At 51.2% G+C, this 24,205-nt stretch overlaps 1 protein-coding gene across 3 annotated transcripts in view; it reads right to left on the bottom strand.

Annotated features, from left to right (window-relative positions):
• Positions 1-11,488: 11,488 nt before the first annotated feature.
• PBX3 (PBX homeobox 3) overlaps positions 11,489-24,205 on the bottom strand; it is a 103,974-nt gene continuing 91,257 nt past the window's right edge. Inside the window, exons 6-9 of one of the 3 annotated variants that reach the window (XM_068414065.1) lie at positions 18,186-18,351; positions 16,864-16,976; positions 15,968-16,057; positions 11,489-13,085 (exon numbers count right to left, since the gene is read on the bottom strand). In XM_068414065.1, the coding sequence (XP_068270166.1) occupies positions 12,993-13,085; positions 15,968-16,057; positions 16,864-16,976; positions 18,186-18,351 (462 nt within the window). In that variant the 3' untranslated portion in view covers positions 11,489-12,992. The remainder of the gene's footprint in view (positions 13,086-15,967; positions 16,058-16,863; positions 16,977-18,185; positions 18,352-24,205) is intronic. The other 2 variants (XM_068414066.1, XM_068414067.1) reach the window with 2 other exon arrangements.

Consider the following 24,205-nt stretch of genomic DNA (forward strand, 5'->3'; position numbering starts at 1 on the left):
CCAGCTCCTGTTCACGTGTCCCCGCAGGCGCTGGAGCCAGACCCAGCACCGCAGCCCCGGGTCGGGGAGAAGGAAAAATGGAGGAGAGAAGAGCCCGGTGTCAAAACTGAAAAGGGAAAGCTTGGGTGGAGGTTTTTGCTGTGTTTTTTTGTTGCACGACACACATAAAGCTAAAAATTATTGGAAGCCCCTCAGCAGAGCTGCCAAGGGGAGAGAGGTGGCAGCTCCCGCAGCGCACAGCCCCGACGTCCCCCGCGCCGGGGAGCCGGGTCAGGGACTCAGCACGGGCTGCCAGCCAGGCGCGCCAGGTGCCGACCCAGTGAAACGATTCGTTTGTAGAGCAGCCAAACATTTGCTTTTGCATTATGTTGTCAATGAAAATGGCTTATTCCAAAATGAAGATTTTCTCAGAAAAATAGTGTCGGTCAAGATTCTTTTTGTTCCAAATTCTGTGGATCTAGATCTGGGGTTTGGCATTGCATTTTTTTCCTGTTTGAAAATTCTCTTCCTTCCTCCTAAGTGAAAACTGAAGGAAAAAAGCATGAAAACAGGGTAAATGAAACCCTCAGTTTGTGGAAATCCTCAGGGGACTCCCCCCAGCAGGTACCCCTGAAGGTGCACTGCCATTTGTAGTCAGCTTTCAGCGTTCATGCCGGGGGGGACCCTCAGCCCCGAGACCCCCCGGACCCTCACCAGCCCGGCCGCTGGTCGCACGCCCGGGGGACGAGGCGAGCCGTGCGGTGCCGGGGCAGCGGAGCTGGCGGCTGGGCCCTCCCGCGCCGCAGAGTGACACGAATTAGCGTATGACAGTGACAGAAAATGGAAAAGAATGGCCCCGCAAATGCGGTTACAAGAGGAAGGCAAATTGATTTAGTGGACATATGAGTATTTCTGAGAGAGAAAGCAAGAGAGCTGCCTGACATATTCCGAGATACCCTACGATTGCTTCTCTTAAGGAGATGTCATTCAGATTCTCCTGAACTAGCCTTTAAATTACAGTTCTATAAATAGACAGGACACGGGCAGTATTTACAGTATGAGCATCAGGTGAAAAACTACAGCTTCTGCAGCGCCTGCTCGGCTCACCTTGCCTCTGCCCCGCTGGAGGTTAACTCTTATTTCCATGTTAATGCCGCCGCAATCCCAATGACTGCCATTTGTCAAATTAACATTCATTTCAACAACCCAAAAGTGAGAGCTTTTAAACATTAATTCACAACTATGAGCTCTTCTCAGCACATTATTATGTTACTGTGATGAAACAAACTGCCTATGGAAAGATATAGATCCTACTGGGATGCTGGTGCTGCCGACGAGGGAGGGAGCCCACCGCGGAGGCAGAGCTGACGTGGGCAGAGCCGCTGCCCGGGTGGGCTCCGCTCAAGTGGGGCATCGCCGGCTTCCCCGCACGGGTCCCGGTGGAGCGTGGGGCTGGAGACCCCCACCCCACCGGAGACGTGGACTGGCCTCGCCTGACGCCTTCCCCTCCTTCCCCCACGGCATCCCCGGGCAGCGGCTCCCGGAGCACCCGGCCCCGCTGCTGCGCTGGCGTGAGTACTGCCATGGCAGGAGATCATCATCTGAAACATTTAAATCTGTGCTATTTTGAGACTGCAATTATTCCAGCTCTGACGATGACTGATCAATGTGCTGTCTCCAATTAATAAGACAAATTAGGGGAAGGGCATTCCTGAGACAATGGCTGACGAGGGCCCCGCCGCCGCGTCCCGGGGCGCACGGTCCCCACCATCCCCAGGGGCTGGGGCTGCCCTCCCACCCGCCGGCACACCCCAGAGCCCTCCCCGATGCCCCAGCCCTCCCATCCTGTTTTCCAGAGTCCAGTTTTAGTTGTAATCGAGTTAAGAGATGTGCTGAACTGCCGTGGCTCTTCCAGAGGCGTCTCCGGCGGCGCACGCCAAAGCTGCGGCAGGATTTCCTCTTGCCTCTCAGAATGGAACGAGGGGCTGAGGCCGGCGGGTTCACCGGGAGCACTAAAGGTGCTGTTTCGTCTCCAGGACCGATCCCCATGCCCGCAGGGCTCAGCTGCCGAACCCCCTTGGCCCGCACTGCCGGGGCTCCGGCGCACGGCTCGGGGGACCTGGGCTTCGGGCTGGCTGGGGGGGGGATAAATGCACACAACGGGCTGGTGAGAAACCAATCATCCCATCGGAGCTGGGAGCGCCCGTCCCACATCTGCTCCCCTGGTTTCCTGAGGGTCTGTCTCCCCAAATAAGCACAGACAGATACCTCCAGCCCAACTGCATCGAGAATAATACACGGCTCCTGACCGACTACAAGGCTGTAATTCAATCAAGATGTTCTGCTGACACTATAAACTGGGAGCGCAGCTCAAAGCAGCGCGTGTAAATGCCAGCAAAAGCCCGAGACTGAATTACAGCTGCACTGTTGCGCCAGACACCGTTGTGGCTCAAACACAGGGGAACAAAGTCCTCTTTGTTAAACTAATTATTTTAATACATATAAGGAAAGGACAGAAAGGACCTGTTAAATATTTACCATTTCAGGCCTGTTCTTCGTAGGACATTTTTTCGCATGTTGTTGATATAAGCTGTTATGTGCAGCAGTTAAATCCGCCTATAAAAACGGAAAGGTTTGAAGTGTGCATGACATATTTCAGGGGGACTGGGTGACTCAGGGGGTCGGTAATGGAGCCCGCAGCCTTTCACCTCTGCAGCGCTGGTTTGAATCCAGAAGCCGTTACCATCTGGAGGTCGTTTGGCGGCATCCCTGTGACGAGTTGGGCTGTTCTCAGTCCTAATGACCGAGCGCTCACGTGGTGAAAAGGTCCCCGACGCTGGCACGGTGCCTGGTTGTGCCATCGGAGGGGTGAGGGAGGGCAGGGGAAGGGGCTCCAGCTCTCCCTGCTGCCTTTGTGAGCCTCCGGGCAAACGCAGTAAACCCTGGTGTCCCCGTCCCTCTGCGGCTCCTGGGCAGGGGAGCAACCGAGAGACCGGGACCGGGGCCACCGGGTCCCCAGGAGCGCGTCCCCCCGGCTGCTGGGGCAGGGAGAGCTCGGCCCCAGCCCACCGCAGGGCAAAGGCTCCGGCGCCCCCCCGGGACGCAGCCCGGCAGCCGACTGTGCAGGGGGGTTCCTAAGGAGAGGCTCAAATTCTGAAGATCTCAGCAAAAACTCTGGGAAGAACTCAAATATGCAGAAAGCACTGATTTTCCACGTGGATGCGTTGCCATTAGCCCTGCCCATTAATTAGAATAATGCTAATTGTTATGGTAATGACAATTACATACACTACTTCATATTTACTGAGACTGGAAATATTTAAAACAAACCCTTGCAAAAGCTGTGTGCTTTTATCAAAGCCAGGAACGTCTTAGATAACATTTTTAAATGCCAAATTTTCTATGAAAACGTATATTTATATCAACAAAATTAAATTTCAGCTTAAGCTTCTTATTATAAATAAAAGAAAATAAGTCAATAAAACAATAAATATCTAACTGAATGAAGCAGAAATTATATCCAATTATATTTTCTTTAAAACCCAATTTATCTGCCAATATTTTCTTTAAATGCTCATGTTACTTTTTCACTTACTAACAATAAATGCCTGGATGCATTTCAAAGTGGTGCCTTTTCTATTATTTCATTTCCTGGAGTCCTCGGCTTGAAAGGACATTAATAGCACACTATAAATAAAAAAAAGTTACTTAAGGATTTACAGCGGAGGATTTCTATGGAAACAAACCGAGGAGGGGAGTTTGCATCAGTGTGGGGGCGGCGGGTGGAGACAAAGAGCACGCGCTGAAAATAGACGAGAAAGTTCAGCTGCCACAAGGCAACGCGGGGGCCGCCGTGAGTCCCCGGGGGTGGTGGCAGGGCCATGCGGGTGCCCCGACGCAGGGTACGCCCTGGGTACGGCACGGGGGCACCTGTGGGAGAGGGGCTGTGTGGGGTGCTTGGGGGGGGGCGGCTGCTGGAGCCCCGGCCTGCGCCCAAGATGAGAGTCTTGGGAAAGTCACAGGGATGGTCCCGTGCAGGGACGCTGCGGGACACTGGGATGGTGCGGGACACTGGGACACCACAGGACACTGGGACGCTGCAGGACACGGGGGTGCCACAGGACACTGGGACGCTGAGGGACACTGGGACACCACAGGACACTGGGACGCTGAGGGACACTGAGATGCCATGGGACACTGGGACACCACGGGTCACTGGGACACCACGGGTCACTGGGACGCTGTGGGCTTGGGGCACCTCCTTTGCCCTCGCTGCCCAGGTCCCGCGCTCGCCCATGCTCTGAGCCACTGAACATCTCCCGGTGACGAGGAACGACTCCAACGCCAGCCCTCTCACGAAGGGGACGCGGATTTCCAAGTGAGAGGGACCGAAATGACTTGCATAACATAGGAAACAATTCAACAATCAAAAAATCTTTCACTACTTAATAGGATTTTATAAATTGAATTATCTCTTTAAGTGCTGACAGTCCTGGCCTATCCATCAATTATGGGATGCCAGGCTCGAGCCTCCAGACTCCCTCCGTGGGAGCGTGGTGCTGTCGGGGCAGATGAAAGAGCTTGGGAAGAAACAAGTTGTCCAGCCTTAATTACTTGTTGTGGATGTATTTTGCAGCTAAAAATATCCTTTCAGTCCTTTATAACCCACATTTGTGGCAGCCGCTGGGCAGCACGGCCATGAGGCCAGGCCAAGGGGCCGGATCCAGCTCACTTGTTTGTGGAGCTGGACGAGCCCAGAGATGGGCAGAGGCCCTGGGTGGCCCCTTTGCCATGAGGACGGGCTCCTGGTGACTCGTGTTTAGGGCTCTGCCATTTGCCTCGGCACTAAGCGGGTATTAATGCAGGAGGTGCCACGCGCGTTATTGATGGCGCGTAGGACCAGGTGTTCCCAGACAAAAGGTTAGTTTATTAATCCACGGGGAGACTTTATGAAAAACAAATTCAGGTAAACAACATATTTTTCTTGACTGCTTTTCAAGATTTAAGGCAGGGATCCTGCTCTCCGAGCCTCTTTGACGCACTTCCCTTGCACTCTGTTATTACATTCTTCAAAAAAGAGAGATTGCTTCTCGTGCCACGTCCTGAGGAGAGAGAGACCTAATTGAATCTGCTGCCCGTGTGCGCCGGACAGCATCTCCTCCCAGTTATGGATGGGCTTGAGAGGTACTAGGACACACGGCCAGGCCTGTTTGAAAGACATTTTTCTGTTCGGGGCCCTGCGGTATCAGTGCTGGATCCCCCCCTCTCCCCACCCCGGGCAGCCTGTGCCCCCCAGCCCGTCCTCTCCAGCTCCACGCCCCGCAGAGCCCAGCCCTCCCCGTCCTGCAGCCATTTCTTCTGTGCCAGGAGCAAGTTTTATTGCAGCTCTTTGTCCACCGAGCCATGGTGGGGGAAAATGGGTTCCCAATGACTCCCCCCTGTGTGCCTCTCTCCGGCGAGGAGCTGGGGTGGCGAGGGGCTGCCAGGGCTGGCACTGCTGCCTCCCACCCCGTGGGGCCCGGCAGTGCCTCCCCCCCTCCCAGCGCTGCCCCGGCACTTGGCAAGGCAAAGCCACTGATGAGGGACCAGCTCGCCCGGTGCCCCGCGGCCGGCGGGGATGAGGGGGTGGCTCGTCTGGGGCAGCGGAGTGCCAGGCACGGCGTGCGGCCAGCCCAGCCCCCTGCCCTTCTCCTTTAACCGCTGAGCGTGGTGCTTGGGAGAGACAAATCCTGTGCCCCGTGTACGACCACTGGAACTTGATTAAGCACTGAACTTTAATTAATTGACTGGCTTGGAGTAATAAGGTTTGCCGATTCACTTTGCCCAACGAAGAAGTGAATAATTTACATTAACTGTCAGGTGTGAGGGCTGCCGTCGTGCAAACCGCCACCCTCTGCCACCCCACATCGACCGGGCGAGGGGCAGAGCACACGGGCTGCCCGGACCCCACCGCAGCCCCCACGTGCCCTGGACCCCCCCCGAAACCCCAGCCCCTCGGTGATGCCCGGTGCGTGCCACGGAGCCACGCTGCAGGAAATGCTCCCCGGCCACCACGGGCTCGGGGCAGGAGGGCGAGACCCAGAGCACGTGCCCTGCCTGCTCCTCCAGCGTGCGTCTTCTGCTCTTTGAATTGATTGGCACTTTCTATTTGAGGAAAAAAGAGTTCTTAAAATTGAAACGCTGGTTATTGTTATGGTAATACAGCGAGGCTGCGGCAGGAGAGGTTTTAAGATACAAGATAGTTTAAATCAAGCGACTGATCGGCGAGTCCGTACCGAGTGCGCAGGACTAATGAGCTCAGCGGTGTCCGCGCACGGGCCTGGCCCCCTTAATGCTGCTGATTCACGCGGTGGGTGCAGGTAATAACCAAGGTAACCTGAGGCCTCCGAGATCATTATGGCTTTATCACGTTTCGTATAAAATATTTTCGGCCTCATTTAGGATGTCAGCCTCTATCAGATGTTTCCTTGCACTGTGAGCCGGCGCGTGCCCGCGGCGCAGCCGTACCCGGCACCCTGGGGGGAGCACCGGGACCCTCGGAGGGGGACGCGAGGGTTGATGAATGATGCAACAACACAAGTACCGAGTTAGCACGACACAGCGACTGATTCCCAACATACATTATTGCTTTCTCTCATCTTTACCTGAACTTACTCATTTAGAGTCCGTACCTTTATTTGGAAAATAACAGTACACACAGAATTATAAAAGTTTTATACGCTCCCAGTAAAATGAAAAATGAGCAGTTATGATATTGTCTAACACTTTCAAATGTGTTTATTAATTCATGTTTTAAATCATAAGTTTCATTCTGCAGGAGAGTCATACACAGCAATAAGCAAGTTTTAAAATATTAATGAATAAACAATATTTCTCTATTGAAATATAACATGCTTCTTTGAACAATGTACCACCGGTAATAAATCACAACCAGCAGAAAATTGCATTTCATATTTAATACAACTTGAACTCTGCCTTTTTATAAATGATATCTTTTTTGTTTAATTGGCGTCAGTTCAGATCTAGCAGATTGCTAATAAAATTCTGGATTTCCATATTTAATGACGCGTGCTCTTTATGCTGAATTTTACCACAAAAAAAATGCAGCCTTTTATTATCCTAACAGATAGCGTTAATAGGTGATCTCGCCTCGTGAGGAACAGCTCCGTTTGCTCTCCCGAAGCCTCGCCCGGGCTCCCCATGTGCTGGCAGAGCACGGCGGGTCCCGGTGCCGGGCGTTCTGCTCCTTGGCATGGGGAGCTGCGCCGGGGCCGGGGGAGCACCCACCATGGGCCCCCTCTGCATCCCCGAGGGCGGCAGGGCCGGAGGGCTGGGGGGGCCCACGGGCAGTGTCCCTGCTGCCCCTTGGCTCTGTGCTCTGGAGAAGGGCACCAGCGCCTCGGTGGAGAGTTCACCAGGCGAGCGGCTGGGTGGGCGACCTCCACGGCGGAGGGGAATGGAGACCACCGGAGCCACCCCGGAGCGCAGCGAGGGGGCACCTCCGAGACCCTCCAGTCATCCCCCTTCTCCCAGGTGCCATCCCCGGAGAGCTGAGCGTGTCAGGGTGGTGGGAGGAAGAGGAGGAGGAGGAGGGCCCCTTCCCCATCAGCGCGGCACTGGCCTGAAGGCGTGCTCCTCAGGGACGCCATGGGTCCCCAACGCCCCCCAAGGGGAGCCACCACCCGTCCCAGGAAAGGTGGCTCACGTAAGCAGGGCATGGCCACGTGTGCCACATGCGCACCTACGGCACCCCTGCACAAGCGCGCACGTCTGCACCCGCGTTAGTAGCCACAGATATGAATGAAATTAATTGGTTTTAATTAGCCGCTGTAAACAAGATCCTTAAATTTGTTGCCACATGAGGGTTTTGGCAGTCTCCAATAAATTAATCCTTTTTATTATATCAATGACAGGAAGATGATCAAATAGGCTTTGATATAGATTTTGGGATTTATCACCTAGTAACACTCTGATATGCTTGAACTTTTCCTTCCTGCTGCTGCTGCTGGAGGCAAGACCGAGGCTACAAACGGCGCTTGCTGCAGAGCCCGCTCCCGGGCGAGGGGGGGGATTCGGCAACACACGGATGGGGGACGCCAGGGAAACTTTGAAGAAAAGTTTGTCTTCAGGATTTGTTGGGAAAGTAGAGTTGTCAGTGGGTAGGGCCACGCAGGGAGACATGTGGGCAAGGGGGATCCTGTAACGAGGCATAGCAATTAGTGTGTCGTGCCAGTGCATCCCACAGCCGGAGGCTGAGTTAAACCAGCAGCACCGCCCCTGGCTTTGCCTTCGCCCAGCCGGCCCTGCCGGAGAGCAGGGGGTGCTGGAGGGAGAGCCCCAGGGCGCGGGAGGGCGTGGGGCAGGGGGCTGGGGGCTGTGGGGCTGGGGGCTGCGCACCCACATCCCGCCTGGAAAGCCCAGGGCACCGGTTCAGCAGCCGCGCTGTCCCAGGCGTCCCCACCGGGGAGCTGCCGCACACAAAGCCTTCTCCTGCTCTCCGCCACTAAGGGAAGGGTAACTGGATGGGAATTCTAATCATATATTATATTACCGTGTCATATTAGACTAATAAAATCCTAATATGATACAGGAATGGGGAGCATATCATAACTCCTCTGTGGCTAATACAATGCACGCAATAAATCACTCCCAGGGCTTATCCTTAACAATTGTATCAGTGCTTTCTGTGTCATGCTGATAACTCAGTCCCTCTGATCTAATGGTTCACTTTTCTTCACAGTCCATATGGCAGTGACATTAAAGCTAATGAAATAAAATAAAATTTGCCAATCTTTGAAGAATTCCATTCTTTAAAAAGATGTATTTTATTAGCACAAACTGGAAACATCTTCAGTTACTCAGAGTTATTTTTATCACGTTGGAAATACATGGCACAGATATTGGCATCAGCATCTTACACCCGACTCGCGTGTGGTCTTTGCAAGAGCCATCGCTACAGGACAACCCCGCATCGTCCAGCCCAGCACACCGAATGCCAAGTTCCCATCGTCAGCAGAGCTGCCCCCACTGGACCCGTCCCTGGGGCGTGGATTTTGCCGTGCCGGAAGGTCACAATCTCCCTGACTCTTCCCTTCCTGGGCTGAGGATCCCTCGTTGCATCCAAGGCCAGATACAGGGAGCCGGGAGCTTGGTGTCTGACTGCCGGGGAGAGGAGATCATCACCGGCTTCGCTTTGGGCGCACGGAGGTTTGCTTTTCCCCGTGGGGCTGTGAGGGGGCTGCACGGCTGCTCCCGTAGCTCTGCCAGTCGCAGACCCCGTGCGTCTGCCGGGGTGCCCGGCGCCGGCCCTCCCTGGCCGCGGGGCCTCTCCCGAGCCCTCCTGCAGGACACCCCGGCCACCGGCAGCTCCTCGGGGCAGTGGCCGTGCCGCGGTCCCCCAGCCCCGGGGCACAGCAGAGCTGGGGCTGGTCCCAAAAGTGGCTGATCCAGCCGCGCACTGGGGAGCACTGGAGGTCCCCTCCAGACACCCCCACGCCTGCCGCAGCCCCAGGATACACGGCACGGTGATGATGGTGGAGGGTGCCTTCCTCAGGATGGTGCTGGGCACAGGAGACGGCGATTCCTGGGACCCGCTGCAAATGCCCCAGCTGCTCCTGCTGTGCCCGGTGCGGGGTCTCCGGGCTGGCACCTCCCAGGGCTGGCAGAAGCCATGGCCACAGGCCATGGGGCTGGTGGGCTCTGCTCCTCCTCCACTGCAGTGTGCGGGGGGCACGGGGCCGTGGCGGCTCCGGCCGCAGCGACACTTGGCATCAGGACCGCGCCCCCGGTTCTCCTCCCTGCACCAGGACGGGCGTGCGGTGCTGCAGAGCTCCCGACGGCGGGGCCGCGGCCCCCGCTGGGTGCGTGCGCAGAGCCGGGATCCTCGCACGAGTCGCTGTCCTGGCGAGGCTCTGACGGCCCTTCGGGGTGCAGCTGCTGGGTGAAAGACAACACCGTCAGCAGCGCGATCCTAACACTGGTGCCTGCAGTAAACCTTTCTGATGTGTGATCAAGCCTCAAGGAGAAGATGTTTATTATTTGCCATGGAACCACGCGACTGTTCTCCAATGCAAGGAAAGGCCAAATTGCACTTGTAATTCAAAGGGACCCAAAGCCTTAATGCTGTAAAGCAGCACGCTAATGATGCCCAGCGGGCGCGGGGCGTGCGAGCGCGGCCCAAAGGTTGTTGATGGCCTTCCCATGAACCTCCTCCGCGCGTGACAGGTCCTTGCCTGTGGCCAGCAGAGATGTGATCAAGATGAGGGACGTCTGCATGTTCATTACGCTGCCTACGCCTCCACTGACACACTTTACTTTTAAAATACCGTTTCCATTGAGCATAAACACGGAGCGCGTAGGCTTGGGGAGCTCCATTAGCAAACGCAAATCGTTCGGTGCTTTGTCCTCTGCACACAGAAGTCTTCGGAAGTCCACGGTCCCCATCTGCCCCAACGCTCGTTAACTGATAACGAAGGCTTTGCAATGCATGTCTAGTTCTTTACTTATTTATTTAAATGCACCACCTGTAGTGAAAGAAGCAATATTCAATTCTAAAACTGATGGAGAAGTTGTGTCTGCTCCGTAAACAAAAGCAGCAGCAGTAACTGGTGCAGGAGGGCACATGGGATGCAGAGGAAGAAGACGGTGGCCACAGTCCTGGGGGTGAGAGTGGGTAAATGAAGGTATTTTACAAAATAACCTGATACAAGAATTGTTGATAAGAAAAGCCGACTCACAAGATAATTGAATCATGCAAATAATCGTTTAGCCACCAAAACAACACCTAAAGGCTCGAGCAGCCGACTGGGGAGGAAACGTGGCGGGCAGGCGGCTGCTCCGAGCACAGCCCAGCCTGGGCTCCAGCCTAGCAAGGCTGGTAGTAGTGAGCGCTGGCCCTCCTCCTGCCTAGCTACACTAACCCGAGTAGTAAGTAGTTATATTTATCAAAGACCATTTGCTGCAAGTGATTAACGTTAATTGGATTTCCTGTGAGTCAATTTCCTTGAGATATGGAAAATAGGCTATTACCTGTTATTGACCTTTACTTTATTAAAAAGATTTAAAATTAGCATTTATATATATATACGTCCTTCCAAAAAAGTTTTTTTTAATAAAGAAAAATATTTTTATAATCACATTACACTTGCTAGCTGAGGCTGTAGTTCCAAAGTTAATGTTAAATAAAGATGGTAATTAAGAGTGAATATGATGATGATTTTTAAACTCATCTAAAGGACTGACCCCTTCCTTCGCCTCCACGTGGGTTTCTGCTCCCGAGCAGAGCAGGGCGGACGCGGAGGCCGTGGCTGGCAGGGACAGCCGGGGGGCAGGAAGGCTCTGCCCTGCGGCACCGTGCCCGCTCCCGCACCCTCCCGGACGCACCTCGCTCGGGGTCTCCGGTCTCCTCCAGGCAAGAGGCCACCACCAGCTCCTGGTGTTTAAAGAAATGCTCAGCTCCTGCTCCGTGACAGCTCGCACTTCTGGCAGCCTCCTCATCTCCTAGGTCTGACTTAAACTGAGCAGGAAGAAATTACGTCAACGTTTGATCATGAAAGCAAAAAGTTTATTCATGTTTGAAACTACATATAACTACCACGAGGAAGACTTTTCAATCCAGGGTGTAATCCAGTTAGAAAGTAACACGAAACGGTTTAATACATTAGAATCACTGCCACAAATTATTTTCATGACTCAATCAGTTTCAGAATCGCATACAATACAAAAGAGAGAGAGAAAGGGCCCCCTGTTACACAGGGGGAAATATACAGTACTGAATACTGAAGTCTGTATGCATCACAATTAGTTGTTGGTTTTTGCGTGGATTAGTAACAAGATGAAGAACATTCAAAATGTTTCTCAGTATTTACAACAGTTTCACTGTTTTGTGTTAAACCTAAGACCCCCATGTTTCCACTGTCGCTTCTTTAAAAGTTGCCGACGCAACCCTGATTCTTGTAAAAGATTACAATGTACATTACATTTCATGGGGAAACAAAGAGTTAATTACAAGATGCAAAAAGATAAGAAAGAGACAAACTACAGCGTGAGTATCGTTCAGAGGTAGTAAGTGAGCACTCTAAGCTACAGAACATGTTGAAAGTCTATTGGTTCGTATGAGTTCGCATGAGGTAATAAAGCTGTGTTTGATTGGTGAGATGTATAAATACTCTTTTGCTACACTATGTACAACACTCCAGATCGCGGTGCTTTTTTTCCTTTGTTTGTTTGTGGTTTGCTGCCAAGAAGAGGTAACACATCTTGGCAGGCTTGTGCAGCACCTAGCTCGTACTGTAAAACCCCAGGCCTCGGCTTCCACAGAGATCAGCAGCAAGTGTCTTCGTCTCCTCAGAACAACCTATGTCCGGTGTCGAGAGACAGAGAGGAGACTCGGGGTCCGGGTAGTTTTAGCAAGAAAAGATGCTCCTGGTTTCCAATCTTAATTTGTAAGACAATAGATCACAACAAAAATGTGACGAATAAGGATTCTTAAACACAACCATTGTTAGCCGAGATAACCGAACAGCTCTTTTTATTCCAACTCTATAAGAGATATGAAAAGATTAAACACAATCAAAGGCTGCAATTCAGTTTGACCTTCCATGGAAATATGCACAAAGCTAAATTTAGGTGAGGTGTTTCTTTGTGTCTGCTCTTGCTATTGAGGTTAAGCTTGTCCTGTACTTTTACCCTTAAGGCCAAGTAATTGGCAACTGTTAGACCAACATCGTTAAAACTGCTGATAATAAATTATGATAAAATAGTTACAGGGCTATAAACAATGCTAAATCTTGGCCTAATTGGATAAAGTGCTTTTTAACATTGTGTGTTTTAAGTATAAATACAAATGATTATGATACCTTTAAAAAACAGATTTACCAAGTTTTCTAATAAGACAAGGTTTTACAGTAAAGCTGTAGGTGGTTGGCTACAAAAAAACTCTTTCCTTTTTCTCCCGTGACTCTGAATGCGCTAATCAAGGCATCTCAGCTCAGGGAAAAAGTGTTGCTAGGAGATTAGTTAGAGGTATCAGAGTGCACACTTCCCGGCCCTTCTGTAGGGGAAGTCACAGAAGATGGAGTAGTTGCGTCCTGCCAGCCTCCATTAGCCTGAAAAGGGAAAAACAATTCAATTGATACAATTACGCATATTAATTATACCGTACGCTGAAAGCATCAGCCTGGCAAGGCCGGGGTCTGGGAGGCGATGCTCTGGGGAGGAGATTTCCCCGCGCTGCCCCTGGCCACGGAGCTCGTGCCGGGAAGGGCGGCAGGCGTGGGGCGAGGGCCGCCGGGCCGCAGCGGGCGGGCGGCGGAGGCACCAGCAGCTTTTCGGCCAGATGTTGGCTGCAATTAGGGCTTCGGCATTTCTGCAAAGACCATCCGCACTTTAATGAAGAACATGCCTTTAGCCGACACTTCAGCTTTTTCCCCTGAGAAGCCGAGTCTGGGCAACCCGAGTTTAACCCCCTCGTCTCCCCAGCGCTGGGAATGGCCGTTCTGCGCCCGCAGAGCTGCTCCGCCCGGGAGCCCGCGGCCCTGCCAGCACGATCCGCCAGCGCGGGATCGCAGGGCTGCGAGGCGCAGAGGGGCTGCCCCAATTATCCCCAACCGCAGCCCTCGCTCCGTGTCCCCGCTCGCCGCCGGCCCTCACCGCGCCAGACCCGCGTCGGCAAGAGCAGCGCTCGGGAACAAATTTGCCTTATGTCTCGGCCGATCGAGGCAATTGCTGAAATCAACGTCTGATCAAATTTCTGCCGTGGCAGACAGCTTGTCGCTACATATTTTTGTGTCAGTCAAGAAGAGGGAGGCGCGGGGCTCGTGAGTTGGGGGACGCTGAGTGGAAGTGACGGGGAGGCCTCTCCGCACAGCCGGCAGAGCCGCCCCGGCCCCGGCAGGGAAAGGTTAGCCTATGCTAATGGACTGATGACGTGCTTCGTTACCAGAACGATCGGCGGCCTGGCGCGGCACCGTGGGCCGCGGTAACACCGCGCCCTCCCGGGAGGAAGGGGCAGGGGGGAGCGATGGCGTCGCGTGGGACCTCCGGGCCTGCCCCGCCATCGCCCCCCTCACAGCCGGCCCCCGAACCCCCGCCCCCAGCCTGGCTAGATTTTGCATTAAAAAAATTGTTCATCTATCATGACAAAAGCAAATGCTTTATGGCTCCAACAGGAGGAGAAAGAAGCCTCAGTAATTACCTCCTTTGCAGATGAAAAACAGCAAACGGAGGAGCCGTTACCCTGACAAATTCAACGGTCTGGGTTTGGCTTCTCTTAAGCAAAATGAACAATCACATCAAGGCTGAAACCTCACCACCCGCTTTAAAATACCCAACTCTTCAGACGCCGACTGAAAATGTACAAAATCCTGCTCCGAGTGCAGAGGCACCACGGCTTTTTTATTTTTTAAAGATATGAGAATCTACTTAGAGACAGAAAAACTCTTGTGCAGATATGAGTCTAAAGATATTCCATCTGAAGTAAACATCATTCCTCTTTTATCCAAATTTATAAACAACAAATGTACAATATTTTTACTCAGCTTGGCAGCTGGAGGAGAGGTTGTCAGCAAGCATTCTTTTTTTCAAATAAATTAATCCTTACTCTGGTGGTTTGAGATTATGCACTGTATTATACAACAGCGCCTTATCAGGCCTCATCAGTGAAGATGGAATTCATGTCTGTAAAATGCTGCAGGCAATCACAGTTTCATATTTTATCATGTTGATAAGGATATCGCAAATTCTCTGAAGCATTTCAAAACACTTAAATGAAAAAGGAGAAATGCAACTAAAAGGCTTTTTATATGGTTTGTTGTGGGTTATTATGAGTTATTTATAAACCCAAAAAGAAAGATTTGACATTTCAAATGTAAAAGATTTGAGTATTTAATGGTACTTTTTTCCCTTTACAATTGAACATCTTCAATCACATTTTAAATCATTAATATTTACTCTCATGGCAAGTGGAAACCCAAAAAGGGGAAAAAACCCCTCCCGTTCCCTGTGGCTGCAGTGTCTCACAGTGGGTCTCCCCGCTTTCCCGCAGCCACCCTCTCTGCGCTTCCCGACACTGCTCAGCACCCACACCCCGATCCGCAGCGGGTCGTGAATCACAGGGGCGGCCCCTGGGATGGGGGAGATGGTCACTAGACAGGGAATTCTCTGCAGGAATTTTAAAGTCCGTGAATGTGAAGGAAAACAAATGACAGTCACCTCTCACGCAAATATGAAACGTTAAAAAAAAAGCATTAATTGCTACAGTTGTAAATGAGAGAAGCAAGCTGGAAATGCAGGCTGAAAAGGATCTGCCACGGAGCCCTCGCCACAGAGGCTGCTGCCGTGGGTGGTATCGCATCCCAGGCTTCCACGCCGACAGAAGAACAGATCTCTGCGTTTATCTATCCTGGCGCCTCGTGTGCGGGCTGCGGGGTCCAGCCTGCGAGGGTCTGAGCGCTGGCAGGTCCCATCGCTTACAGCCAGAGGCAGGACATTTAGCACCTACCACCATCCAGCCTATAATCCCTCAGTTTACTAGCGTCTGTTGGCCAGAGTTACTACTCTCTCCCGTTTGGAGTAACAAGGCCAAAAGTACTTCTCAAACACAGGAAAAATGTGCACCCTTGAAATGGCTAAAAGTATATCAGAAGCTCTGTCCTGGTGTCTGGTGGCAGGCAATAACAAACACAAGCACCGAGTTATCTGACCATCTCTGTGCGGGGAACAGGAGCCTTCTCTCCAAGGCTACCACTTTCTAACTCATAAGGCTGAAAAATATAAAAATTTGAATCTCTTACAGTCACAGCTCTAGAAATTTCTCTCTTCTTACATTATCAAGACTCATAGCTGTATCAAGGGCTATTCTGCGGTTCATCCCCAAAGATGCGACATTAAAAAACGCTATAGCAAGAGTAATTAATACATGTATTAATGACTGCATTTACCTGACACCGTGCTTATGGCTCTCCAAACTATTGTTCCCCTGGGTACTCACATTTAAGTTATGTGGACTGTACAGTGAATTTCCTCCCAAGCCATCATTGTATCCTCCCGTCTGATTGATAACATGACGCAGGGTATCCACCTTAAAGTAAGGGGAAACAAAATTCATCATTCCAAATCTATTAAAATATCATCACTTACAATAGGCAACATTTTGAATTATGTGAGCCAAAAGGGTTTAGCATCTTCTATGAAAGGCAAATTTATCAATCAAGAATGACTGGCAGAATTTCAACAAATCCCTGCCTGTTCAGACCCATACATCTCTGCTTCTCACACCAGCCAAACAACAACTTCCTCACAGCAGTGCGTCCTGTAGGTCCTTCTTAAGTGTCTGCAGCAAAGTGCTGTGCGTATTTATACGTCTGTATGTGCTTGCACGTATGGGAAGAGATTATGGCATATGTGCTGCATGTAAAACATGGAGTGAGCCCTGTCTGAACGGGTTGGAAAAGTGACTGAGGACGAGTTGTAATCAATAGCTCAGTTAGATGTGTTCTGACATTTAAATAAATAAATAAAAGTTTGTTCAATAAATGAAAGAAAGATGTTTTTTTCAAAAAAAAAGAAAAAAAAGAAAAGGAAAAAAGAAAGAAAATGCACTGGATTTACAGTGTCCATGGAAGTCAGACGCACCCAATCCCATTCCATGAGCTCAAGCCAGAGCCGAATGCATTCACAAAGCTTAAAATTTCAATCAGAAAAAAATCACTCTTTCCTTTATATTTGTGAAATTCAATGCTGGGGTAAGAATAGGTCACATTCAGCAATATGCAGCCTCCACTCTGCAGCGAGGCACAGACCGTTTAATAGAGCCAGAGTAAGGTGGAATTTTTAGCCCAAACCCTACCCTGCTAGAAAGGCCCGACTGTGGGGCATTTCTCCTACCTGTGACTGCACATTGGCTCCGACTTGGGACCCCTGGTAAGAATCCCCATTCAGACTCTGCATGTTCATGAACATGTCCCCAGAATTTGGGAGGTTAAAAGAACCAGAAGAACCTGGAAAGGAAAGAGTTAGGTAGCTGAATAACAGAGAGCTGCAAATACGTAACCCCAGAGACCTGAGGGCAGGGGAAGGAGAAGAGACAGGAGAGGAGGAGGAAAGGCAGCGCAGAGCGGAGGGGAGGCTGCTGGCCCCGGCGCAGGGCGAGCGCGGGCCGCTGGCCCCCGCCCACGCTGGCAAGGGCCTGGGAGCCCCGAGCGACCCGGGCCAGCCTCTCCCTCTGGAGGAGCAGCCTGCACGATGACAGGCTTTCCTGCGGAGAGCTTTCCTCCGGGGGATCGCTTCACCGTGAGATGCTATCACCGAACATGGAGCAAAACTCCTTTCGAGTCTGCGCTTAATGTCTCCTTCAAAAGGAAATGGCTGGCGATTTCTAATTAGCCGATTTATTACCGTCAGAGGAGGAACCTTTTTCTTTCTTTCTTTTGATTAATTTTTTTTTCCCCTGGATCTTTATACCCTTTACAAGTTGTCTACAACTAAGTCGCAGCAAAACTTCACTGTAAAGAGTGTCAAACACATCTGTGCTTTGGGGAAACCTTTGCCTCTGGAGCCCAAAAAAGAAACTTCCTCTTCACACACTCCCCCTACTCATCTAATGCTTAGATTTGCAAAATGTCAACAACACACTAGCGAGACAATTTTTAAATACTCCAGAAGAACATGTGGTAGAGCAACTCCAAAATAAAAGTTGCATCCTTAGATTTCCAGATATAGCATCAGCTCCATTTCCAGTAACCCAGAGTTTAAATTCTAATTAGTGCATGCTAAAATATTCCTCTATTTTGTTCTTATCTTGACAATAAATGTAACAGTTCTACAAAAACAGACTTGGAGCTCTGCCTCATTTTATGTTATTTTCATTGAATGAGCAAAAGCTTAAAATACCAACGGAAACAAAGCAGCTGCCAGCAGCCCGAGCCAGGCAGACGTTACCGCGCGGGAATTACGTGGGCCCCGCTCCGCTGCGCCGTGAGGCCGCGGGAGCTTTGCTGCTGAAGCTGCTGGTCACCCACGGCAGAGCCCAGCCCTCACAGTGGCCCAGCCCGGAGGCCCAGGGACTTGGGGCCACTCCCCGTGCCACGGCTGGGTCTGCCGGGGAGCTGCAGCCTTCTCAGCCCGACCGAACTCGCTAGGGCGTCATCGAGGGTCCTCCTTTAGGGACTGCCCTTCGGGACGCTTCACCGCCCGCGCCGGGTACGTACCAGAGTTTGGGGTGGTGGGGGAGTTTGTCTGGTTGTTCTGGACGGCCGCGGCCACGGCGTGCGCTGCGGTCACGGCCGTCTTTGCCGCGTAGAGATTGGCTTCTTCCTGGAACTTCCCGATGTTCTTCTTGTACCTGATTCTCTTATTGCCAAACCAGTTGGACACCTGCAGTGGGGAGAGGTGGGAAGGGTGAAGGACACAAAGCGCTTGGCCCGGCAAAGCGTGATCACTTTGAGATGTCACGTTTGGTCCAGCAAATACGCGTGCCCCAGCCCGCATCCGCTGGGTACTGCACTTAACTAAGCAGTAACCAAGGATCAGTGAAATATTACTATGGACAGGAGCATGGTCTGGCTCTGCTTCTCTGCTGGCAAACCGATGCCCAAGGGGTGACTCTGATGGTGACACGCACCCTGCAGCGATTAGTACAGCATTGGCTCCTACCGCTATGAGCCATTTGTCAAGGAGATCAGTGCAAGACCCCGAAAGCTGCTGAAGGGGGACCAGGGTCCGGCTGAGTGAGGGCGAGCGGGCAGGGAGAGCAATTGTTCTTTATTTTTGGGCTGGAACAACCTTGGCAGCCCACTCAAAGAATTGTGTTTGGTCGGCTGAAAACGAAGGGAATCATATAAATCAATAACGGCTGAAAAGTCCCTTTGTCACCTCCCTTTGAAGATGCTGTACCGAAGCCAAGACGGCTCACAGGCCACCGACTACTGACCCACACAGAGGCTGGAGCCACTCAGAAAAGTTCGTACAATCTTTCTCTGTGGCTTTGTTTAACTTCAGCTGCCCTAACAGAGCTCCTACACAGCAAACCCAGTCTGTAACACAGACGACGGCCAAGGCTGCCGAGACAAAAAAGCATCTGCAACAACGCAGAGGTAAAGGGGAGGGGGCAGAAGGAACACAAGTGGTTATCGGCCACCCCTGCAGCGAGGGACCCAGCCGCGGCCCCGCACCCCCACGGCTGTGTCCCCTGTGAGCCGTGGCAGCTCGGCAGCCCCCCTCACACCCCTGTGCTCCATCACAGCGCCCAGCAAGGCGCCCGCTCCCAGGAGGAGACAAATCCTGCTGTATTTTCTGTAGCTATAGCTTTTGTTTAAACACAATTAATGAAAAGCCTCTAGGTTTTAACGGTAATACGAACGGTACCTTATACATTCTGTTCCCTAGGTAATACTCCACCATATTCTATATATTGCACTTAATATTACCTTGTCAGTCAGAGAAGCAATAATACATTAATGAAACCTGGCAAATAATTATTGTGGACAATCAGATTATGCTTTATTAACAGTTTCATAATTGAGGAATCTCTGTACATCAACTGTATTGTCCACGGATGTGTGCGAGACCCCTCTGTTTATGCACGCCCCTGGACCAATCAAACAACAGCCATCACTAATAAAGGTTTATTTAATTCTCACAGTAAAATTTTAATATCACCAGCAGCCTGGGGAAGCCTCAACGAGTGGATTTGCTTGACATCAGATCGTTTCCATTCTGCTAGTCCCAATACTTCTTAATCTTTAATATCAAGGCAATTAAAATTAATGGCCACTCATCCAGAGCCACTGTGGGCAGTGTTTCCTTGACATCAATTGTTTGATGGGATTACCTAGAGGTTAAACTAACAAGCAAGGTTTAATTGGAAGCAATGAGAGGAGCAGCAATCGTACGTTATGTTTAACCCGCATACCACATCTAAATGAATACCCAGAAATGTTGAACTATTTCTGAGATTAAAGCGCGTGCCCCCACGCACCGGCAGAGCGCGGCGGCTGCCCCAGAAACCACAGCATCCCCCTGGGTAACGCCATCACCGCTGAGGGCCCTTTGCCTCCCCGCCCAAGGACTCTTCACTCTCCCACGAACCACACCAGCGAGGGGCCGCAGCGGAGCGTGCCACGGCCGGGGACGCGCAGGGGCTCCGGCTGCAGCCGGGAGGGCACGTCGGCACGGGCGGCTGGAGCGTCCGGGACAGGGCCAGGGCACTGCTCGGCAGGGTTTAGGCTGGATTTACCACCGTGGTGTTCTACCTCGCCCTGCCCTTGCCGCTGGCACCGGCACCGTGCCAGGGGAGGGCCGGGATGCTGGTGCTGGGCTGCCCTGGTCAGCACCGGGACCAGGAGCCGCGGCGCCCTGGCTCCTTGCCCAGCCCCACACTCACCCTAAAAATGAAAGTTGTCTCCATCGCGAGCTGCTCCACAACACATTTTTCATTAAAACAAACTATCTCTCCACATAAAAAAACAATGAACATCTTTCTCCTCCTGATCACTGAAGGCCAATTAATTAATTGGGCTTAATTGTATATTACATTTCAAACAATACTGTTGCACTTATTTATCATGTTAATTGCAATGTTAAACAAAAAGACAATAAATTATTACTTAAATCATCAAGATGCCTAATGTGGGATTTGGGCTGGGGCAGGCCTGCCCCGCGTCTCCGCGCTGGCGGATTTCACGGGATAAATCAGCGCTCGTTCTGCAGCAGACGCGGCTGGCACGAGAGCGTCGCTGCTGAAATTAGTGAACTGCATATTTATGGATCACGGAAACGTTTCTGTTGTTTTCCCAAGCGTTTGCAGCACACAGTTCATGTTCCACACCTAATCAAATGCCACGAAATAGGAAATTTTGAAAATCAGTGGGGCACAAGTAAGGTACGTGATCTAAAGCTGAGAATTTTACCTCTAGAAACTATTTAATTAAGCTTGCATCTTTTTTCTTTTGCTTCCCATACGAAGTCAAGGCGTAAGAGCCTACACACGCACAGCTCTCCCTGTCAGTCTGCTCACAGGAACAGACTCAGAGCCAGAAGAAGCAGGGGCAGGAGGGGTGTTGAAAACCAGCTTCTGCATTCTTTCCTTGAAGGAATTTTAAATACAGCGTCTTGTCAAGCACATCCTTCTTTTGTTTGAAGCAGTGAAAAATTTTATTGCTGTAATCCGCTGACACGCTTTCAGCAATGACTCTGCCCTTTCTACAGCCCACATGATAGACTGATAGCTGCTCCTGACACCCGGGAAGAGGCTCATCTGCAAAAGTATAAAACATCAGCCTCGCAGCCATGGCGAGGGGAGAACAGATGATACAGTTTATCTCCCTCGAACACGTGCTGATCGGGTAGCTCTACATTACAGCCGACCATGTTCTCTGTTAAGGACATTTTTTTCCCTAGAATTACCTTTTCCGTACTCTCAAAAATGAAATTGTGTGAAGTGTTCATCTTAATAAATAGTTTGCCTTTATGCTTTTCTTGAAAAACCTTCTCTACATATTATTTTAAACACCGATATCAAAACCGAAACCATCTATCTCCCATCTGCAACTAAATGATGCTGGGAGACAATTTTCTTTGCAGCTCAGGAAAGTGCTATGGCAGCAAGATTTCCAGTGAGCTGCTTTATCCGGGGGGAGGACGACCCAAACCACTCACTAATTAGGTGTTTGAGGGAGAAAGTGTTCTGCCGTGAATCTGCCCCCAGCATTCACAAGGCACTGACAGTATAAGAAAGAAACACTTTGGATCATCGTCAGGAGAGGCTACGGGGGAAGCCTGGCTCAGCCAGAAAAAGGACAAAGCCTCTTCGTCAAACACGAACCACAACCTCCAGGAGCTGCAAAGCCATCCGTTAACATTATTTTTTATCATTTTCCAGCTCTTTGCACCTCCAGGGCGTTTGCAGCGCGGGAGGCAAATAGGGCACGGAGCCAGGCACGGCGACGTCTGGGGGACGCCTGGTCGGGGCTGGAAACAGCGCACTCAGAGATTTTTCATAACAGCCCTGCCGAGGTGCAGCTCAGTCACTCGCTTGGATGCCATCGCTTATCCCATGCGATGCTGCTCCTGCCAGTACTTTAAATGACTGCTCAATCCACCCCCGATTTCTGGATTGCATCCTCTGACTTCTGCTGCCAGCCACCGGAGCAGGGAGCACCAGGCTATTTTACAGTGCTTGCTCAGAGCTTTTCTGCTAGATGGCCTCCAAAATATATACATTTTTCAGCACAAAGAAAGACAACTCCAGCCCAGTTTGACCTAGTAAATACCAACTAACCCCGCAGTGCGGCCTTTGGAAATCAAAGATTAGGATGTCCACAGTATTCACATTTTCCAGCTGTGACAGCAGATCTATCAGGAACTTAAGCAACCAGCTGATCACAGGCACTCCCTCTCTCACACACACGCTCCTCTCCCGTCAGATGATACATTGCCCTGTTTTCAGGCTCTCCCATCACCCGGAGCTTTTCTGAGCCATTCCCAACATCTGGCCGTGGCCCCAAACCTGCACCCCCGCAGCCAGTGCCCAGGTCGTGCGGGCGGTGCTGCCCTTGCTCCAGGCTGGAGAATGTCACCCTGCAAAGCCCCGGCTGCCGGACACGGTGCTGCAGAGGACGCAGTGCAGCTACCCCATCGCTCACCCAGCCTTCCTAATGGATTCAAGAAACTAATTCACGCTTGTATCAAATATTAAAGAGACAAACCTACATTCATGACACAGGCTCGCTGCCGCTGCTACATTTTTGGACCATCTGCCTGCCTTTTATTTCATTCTACAACATATACATTAAATCTTATCAAACAACCAATTATGAAAGAAATCAGATCTATTAGCACTAGAAGCAATCAGTTATGGCTTCTCAAATGTTCCGTCTCATTTCCTTCAGTCACTTCAGCCTTATCTAGATCTAGCTTTTAATCTGCCCACTCTGCGGGATCACTAACTCCTTCTCTGCCAGGCACAATTCACCGTCGCTGGGCAGACAGAAAACACCTCTTCAGCAGGTCTGTAATCTCTTCCAGTTACATTTTGCCAGCAGAGCTGAAGAACTTTTGGTTTCTCCAAGCCGGTGTTGATGGCGTTGCCTCTCCCAACTACACAGCAGGCTGCCTCGGCTCACGTGGGAAGATTTTTGGACACCACTTACTGGAGGAATTGCCATAAACCGTCTCACAGAATCACAGAATCACAGAATGTCTGGGGTTGGAAGGGACCTCAAAAGATCGTCTAGTCCAATCCCCCTGCCGGAGCAGGATTACCTAGACCATATCACACAGGAACGCGTCCAGGAGGGTTTTGAATGTCTCCAGAGAAGGAAAACCGGGCACACATGCTTCCCACCCCACTCGGAGCGTGGTACGTGCTGCGTGCCCCTCTGAGGGTGCATCCAAAGTCAATCAAGTAATATCAAATCTGGGGGTGCTGGGCGGCCTTTCATTGGAAAGTCTCCAATAAAGTGCCTGAATTTTTCATGCATTCAAGGGAGACCTATAAAGTAAATCTCAACTCAGGTCTTAATTATAAAGCTAAAGGTTGCATTGCTAATAATGCCAATACTGCAGCCTGCAATCATTAATAGTTAACACATGCGCCGCAGGCGTTGTTCCTCTAACGGACCTGAAATATTGATAAGCGGAGCTGGTGGAGCCAGGAGGAGATGGCACCCCGGCCCTCGCAGCGGGCAGCGCGGTGGCTGGAGGACTTGGAAACTGCTGCTGAGCTTTCCCTGCCGCCCCAGTGCAGCCTTCCCCAAGCTGCATGAGCCAGATTTGCTGTGGGAATAATTTGTTTTTCTATCAAATGCACAGGCCACAGGAAAGGCCAAGTGCTGTTTTGCTTTTTAAGCTATCTGGGGAAGGAAAGCTCGATGGAGCAGTGTCATCGGCCTGGACATCGCTGCGAGACACCAGCCCAGAGCTGCACATGCACTTTGGTCCATGCAGAAAGCAGCCGCAGCCAACGACAGCGCGCGTTTCCATTAGGGAGATGCTGGTTGTCCTGCATTCACTTCACAGTAACATCTGTTACACGTGATAAAAGGAGCAAATCTGCCTAATACTTTCTTGCTACAGAGAAACCACTTGTGTCACTTCGGTATATCAAGAGGCTGAATTTCTGGCTCGCTTAGAAAAACAACTTCAAGCAATCAAAGAAATTCTGATCTATAGAGATAGATTATGGTTGTCAATAAACACGCCTTCCCCCAAAACGATGGTGAGTTGTAAT

The sequence above is a fragment of the Nyctibius grandis genome, chromosome 16 (assembly GCF_013368605.1).
Source record: "Nyctibius grandis isolate bNycGra1 chromosome 16, bNycGra1.pri, whole genome shotgun sequence".
Classification (NCBI taxonomy): domain Eukaryota; kingdom Metazoa; phylum Chordata; class Aves; order Nyctibiiformes; family Nyctibiidae; genus Nyctibius; species Nyctibius grandis.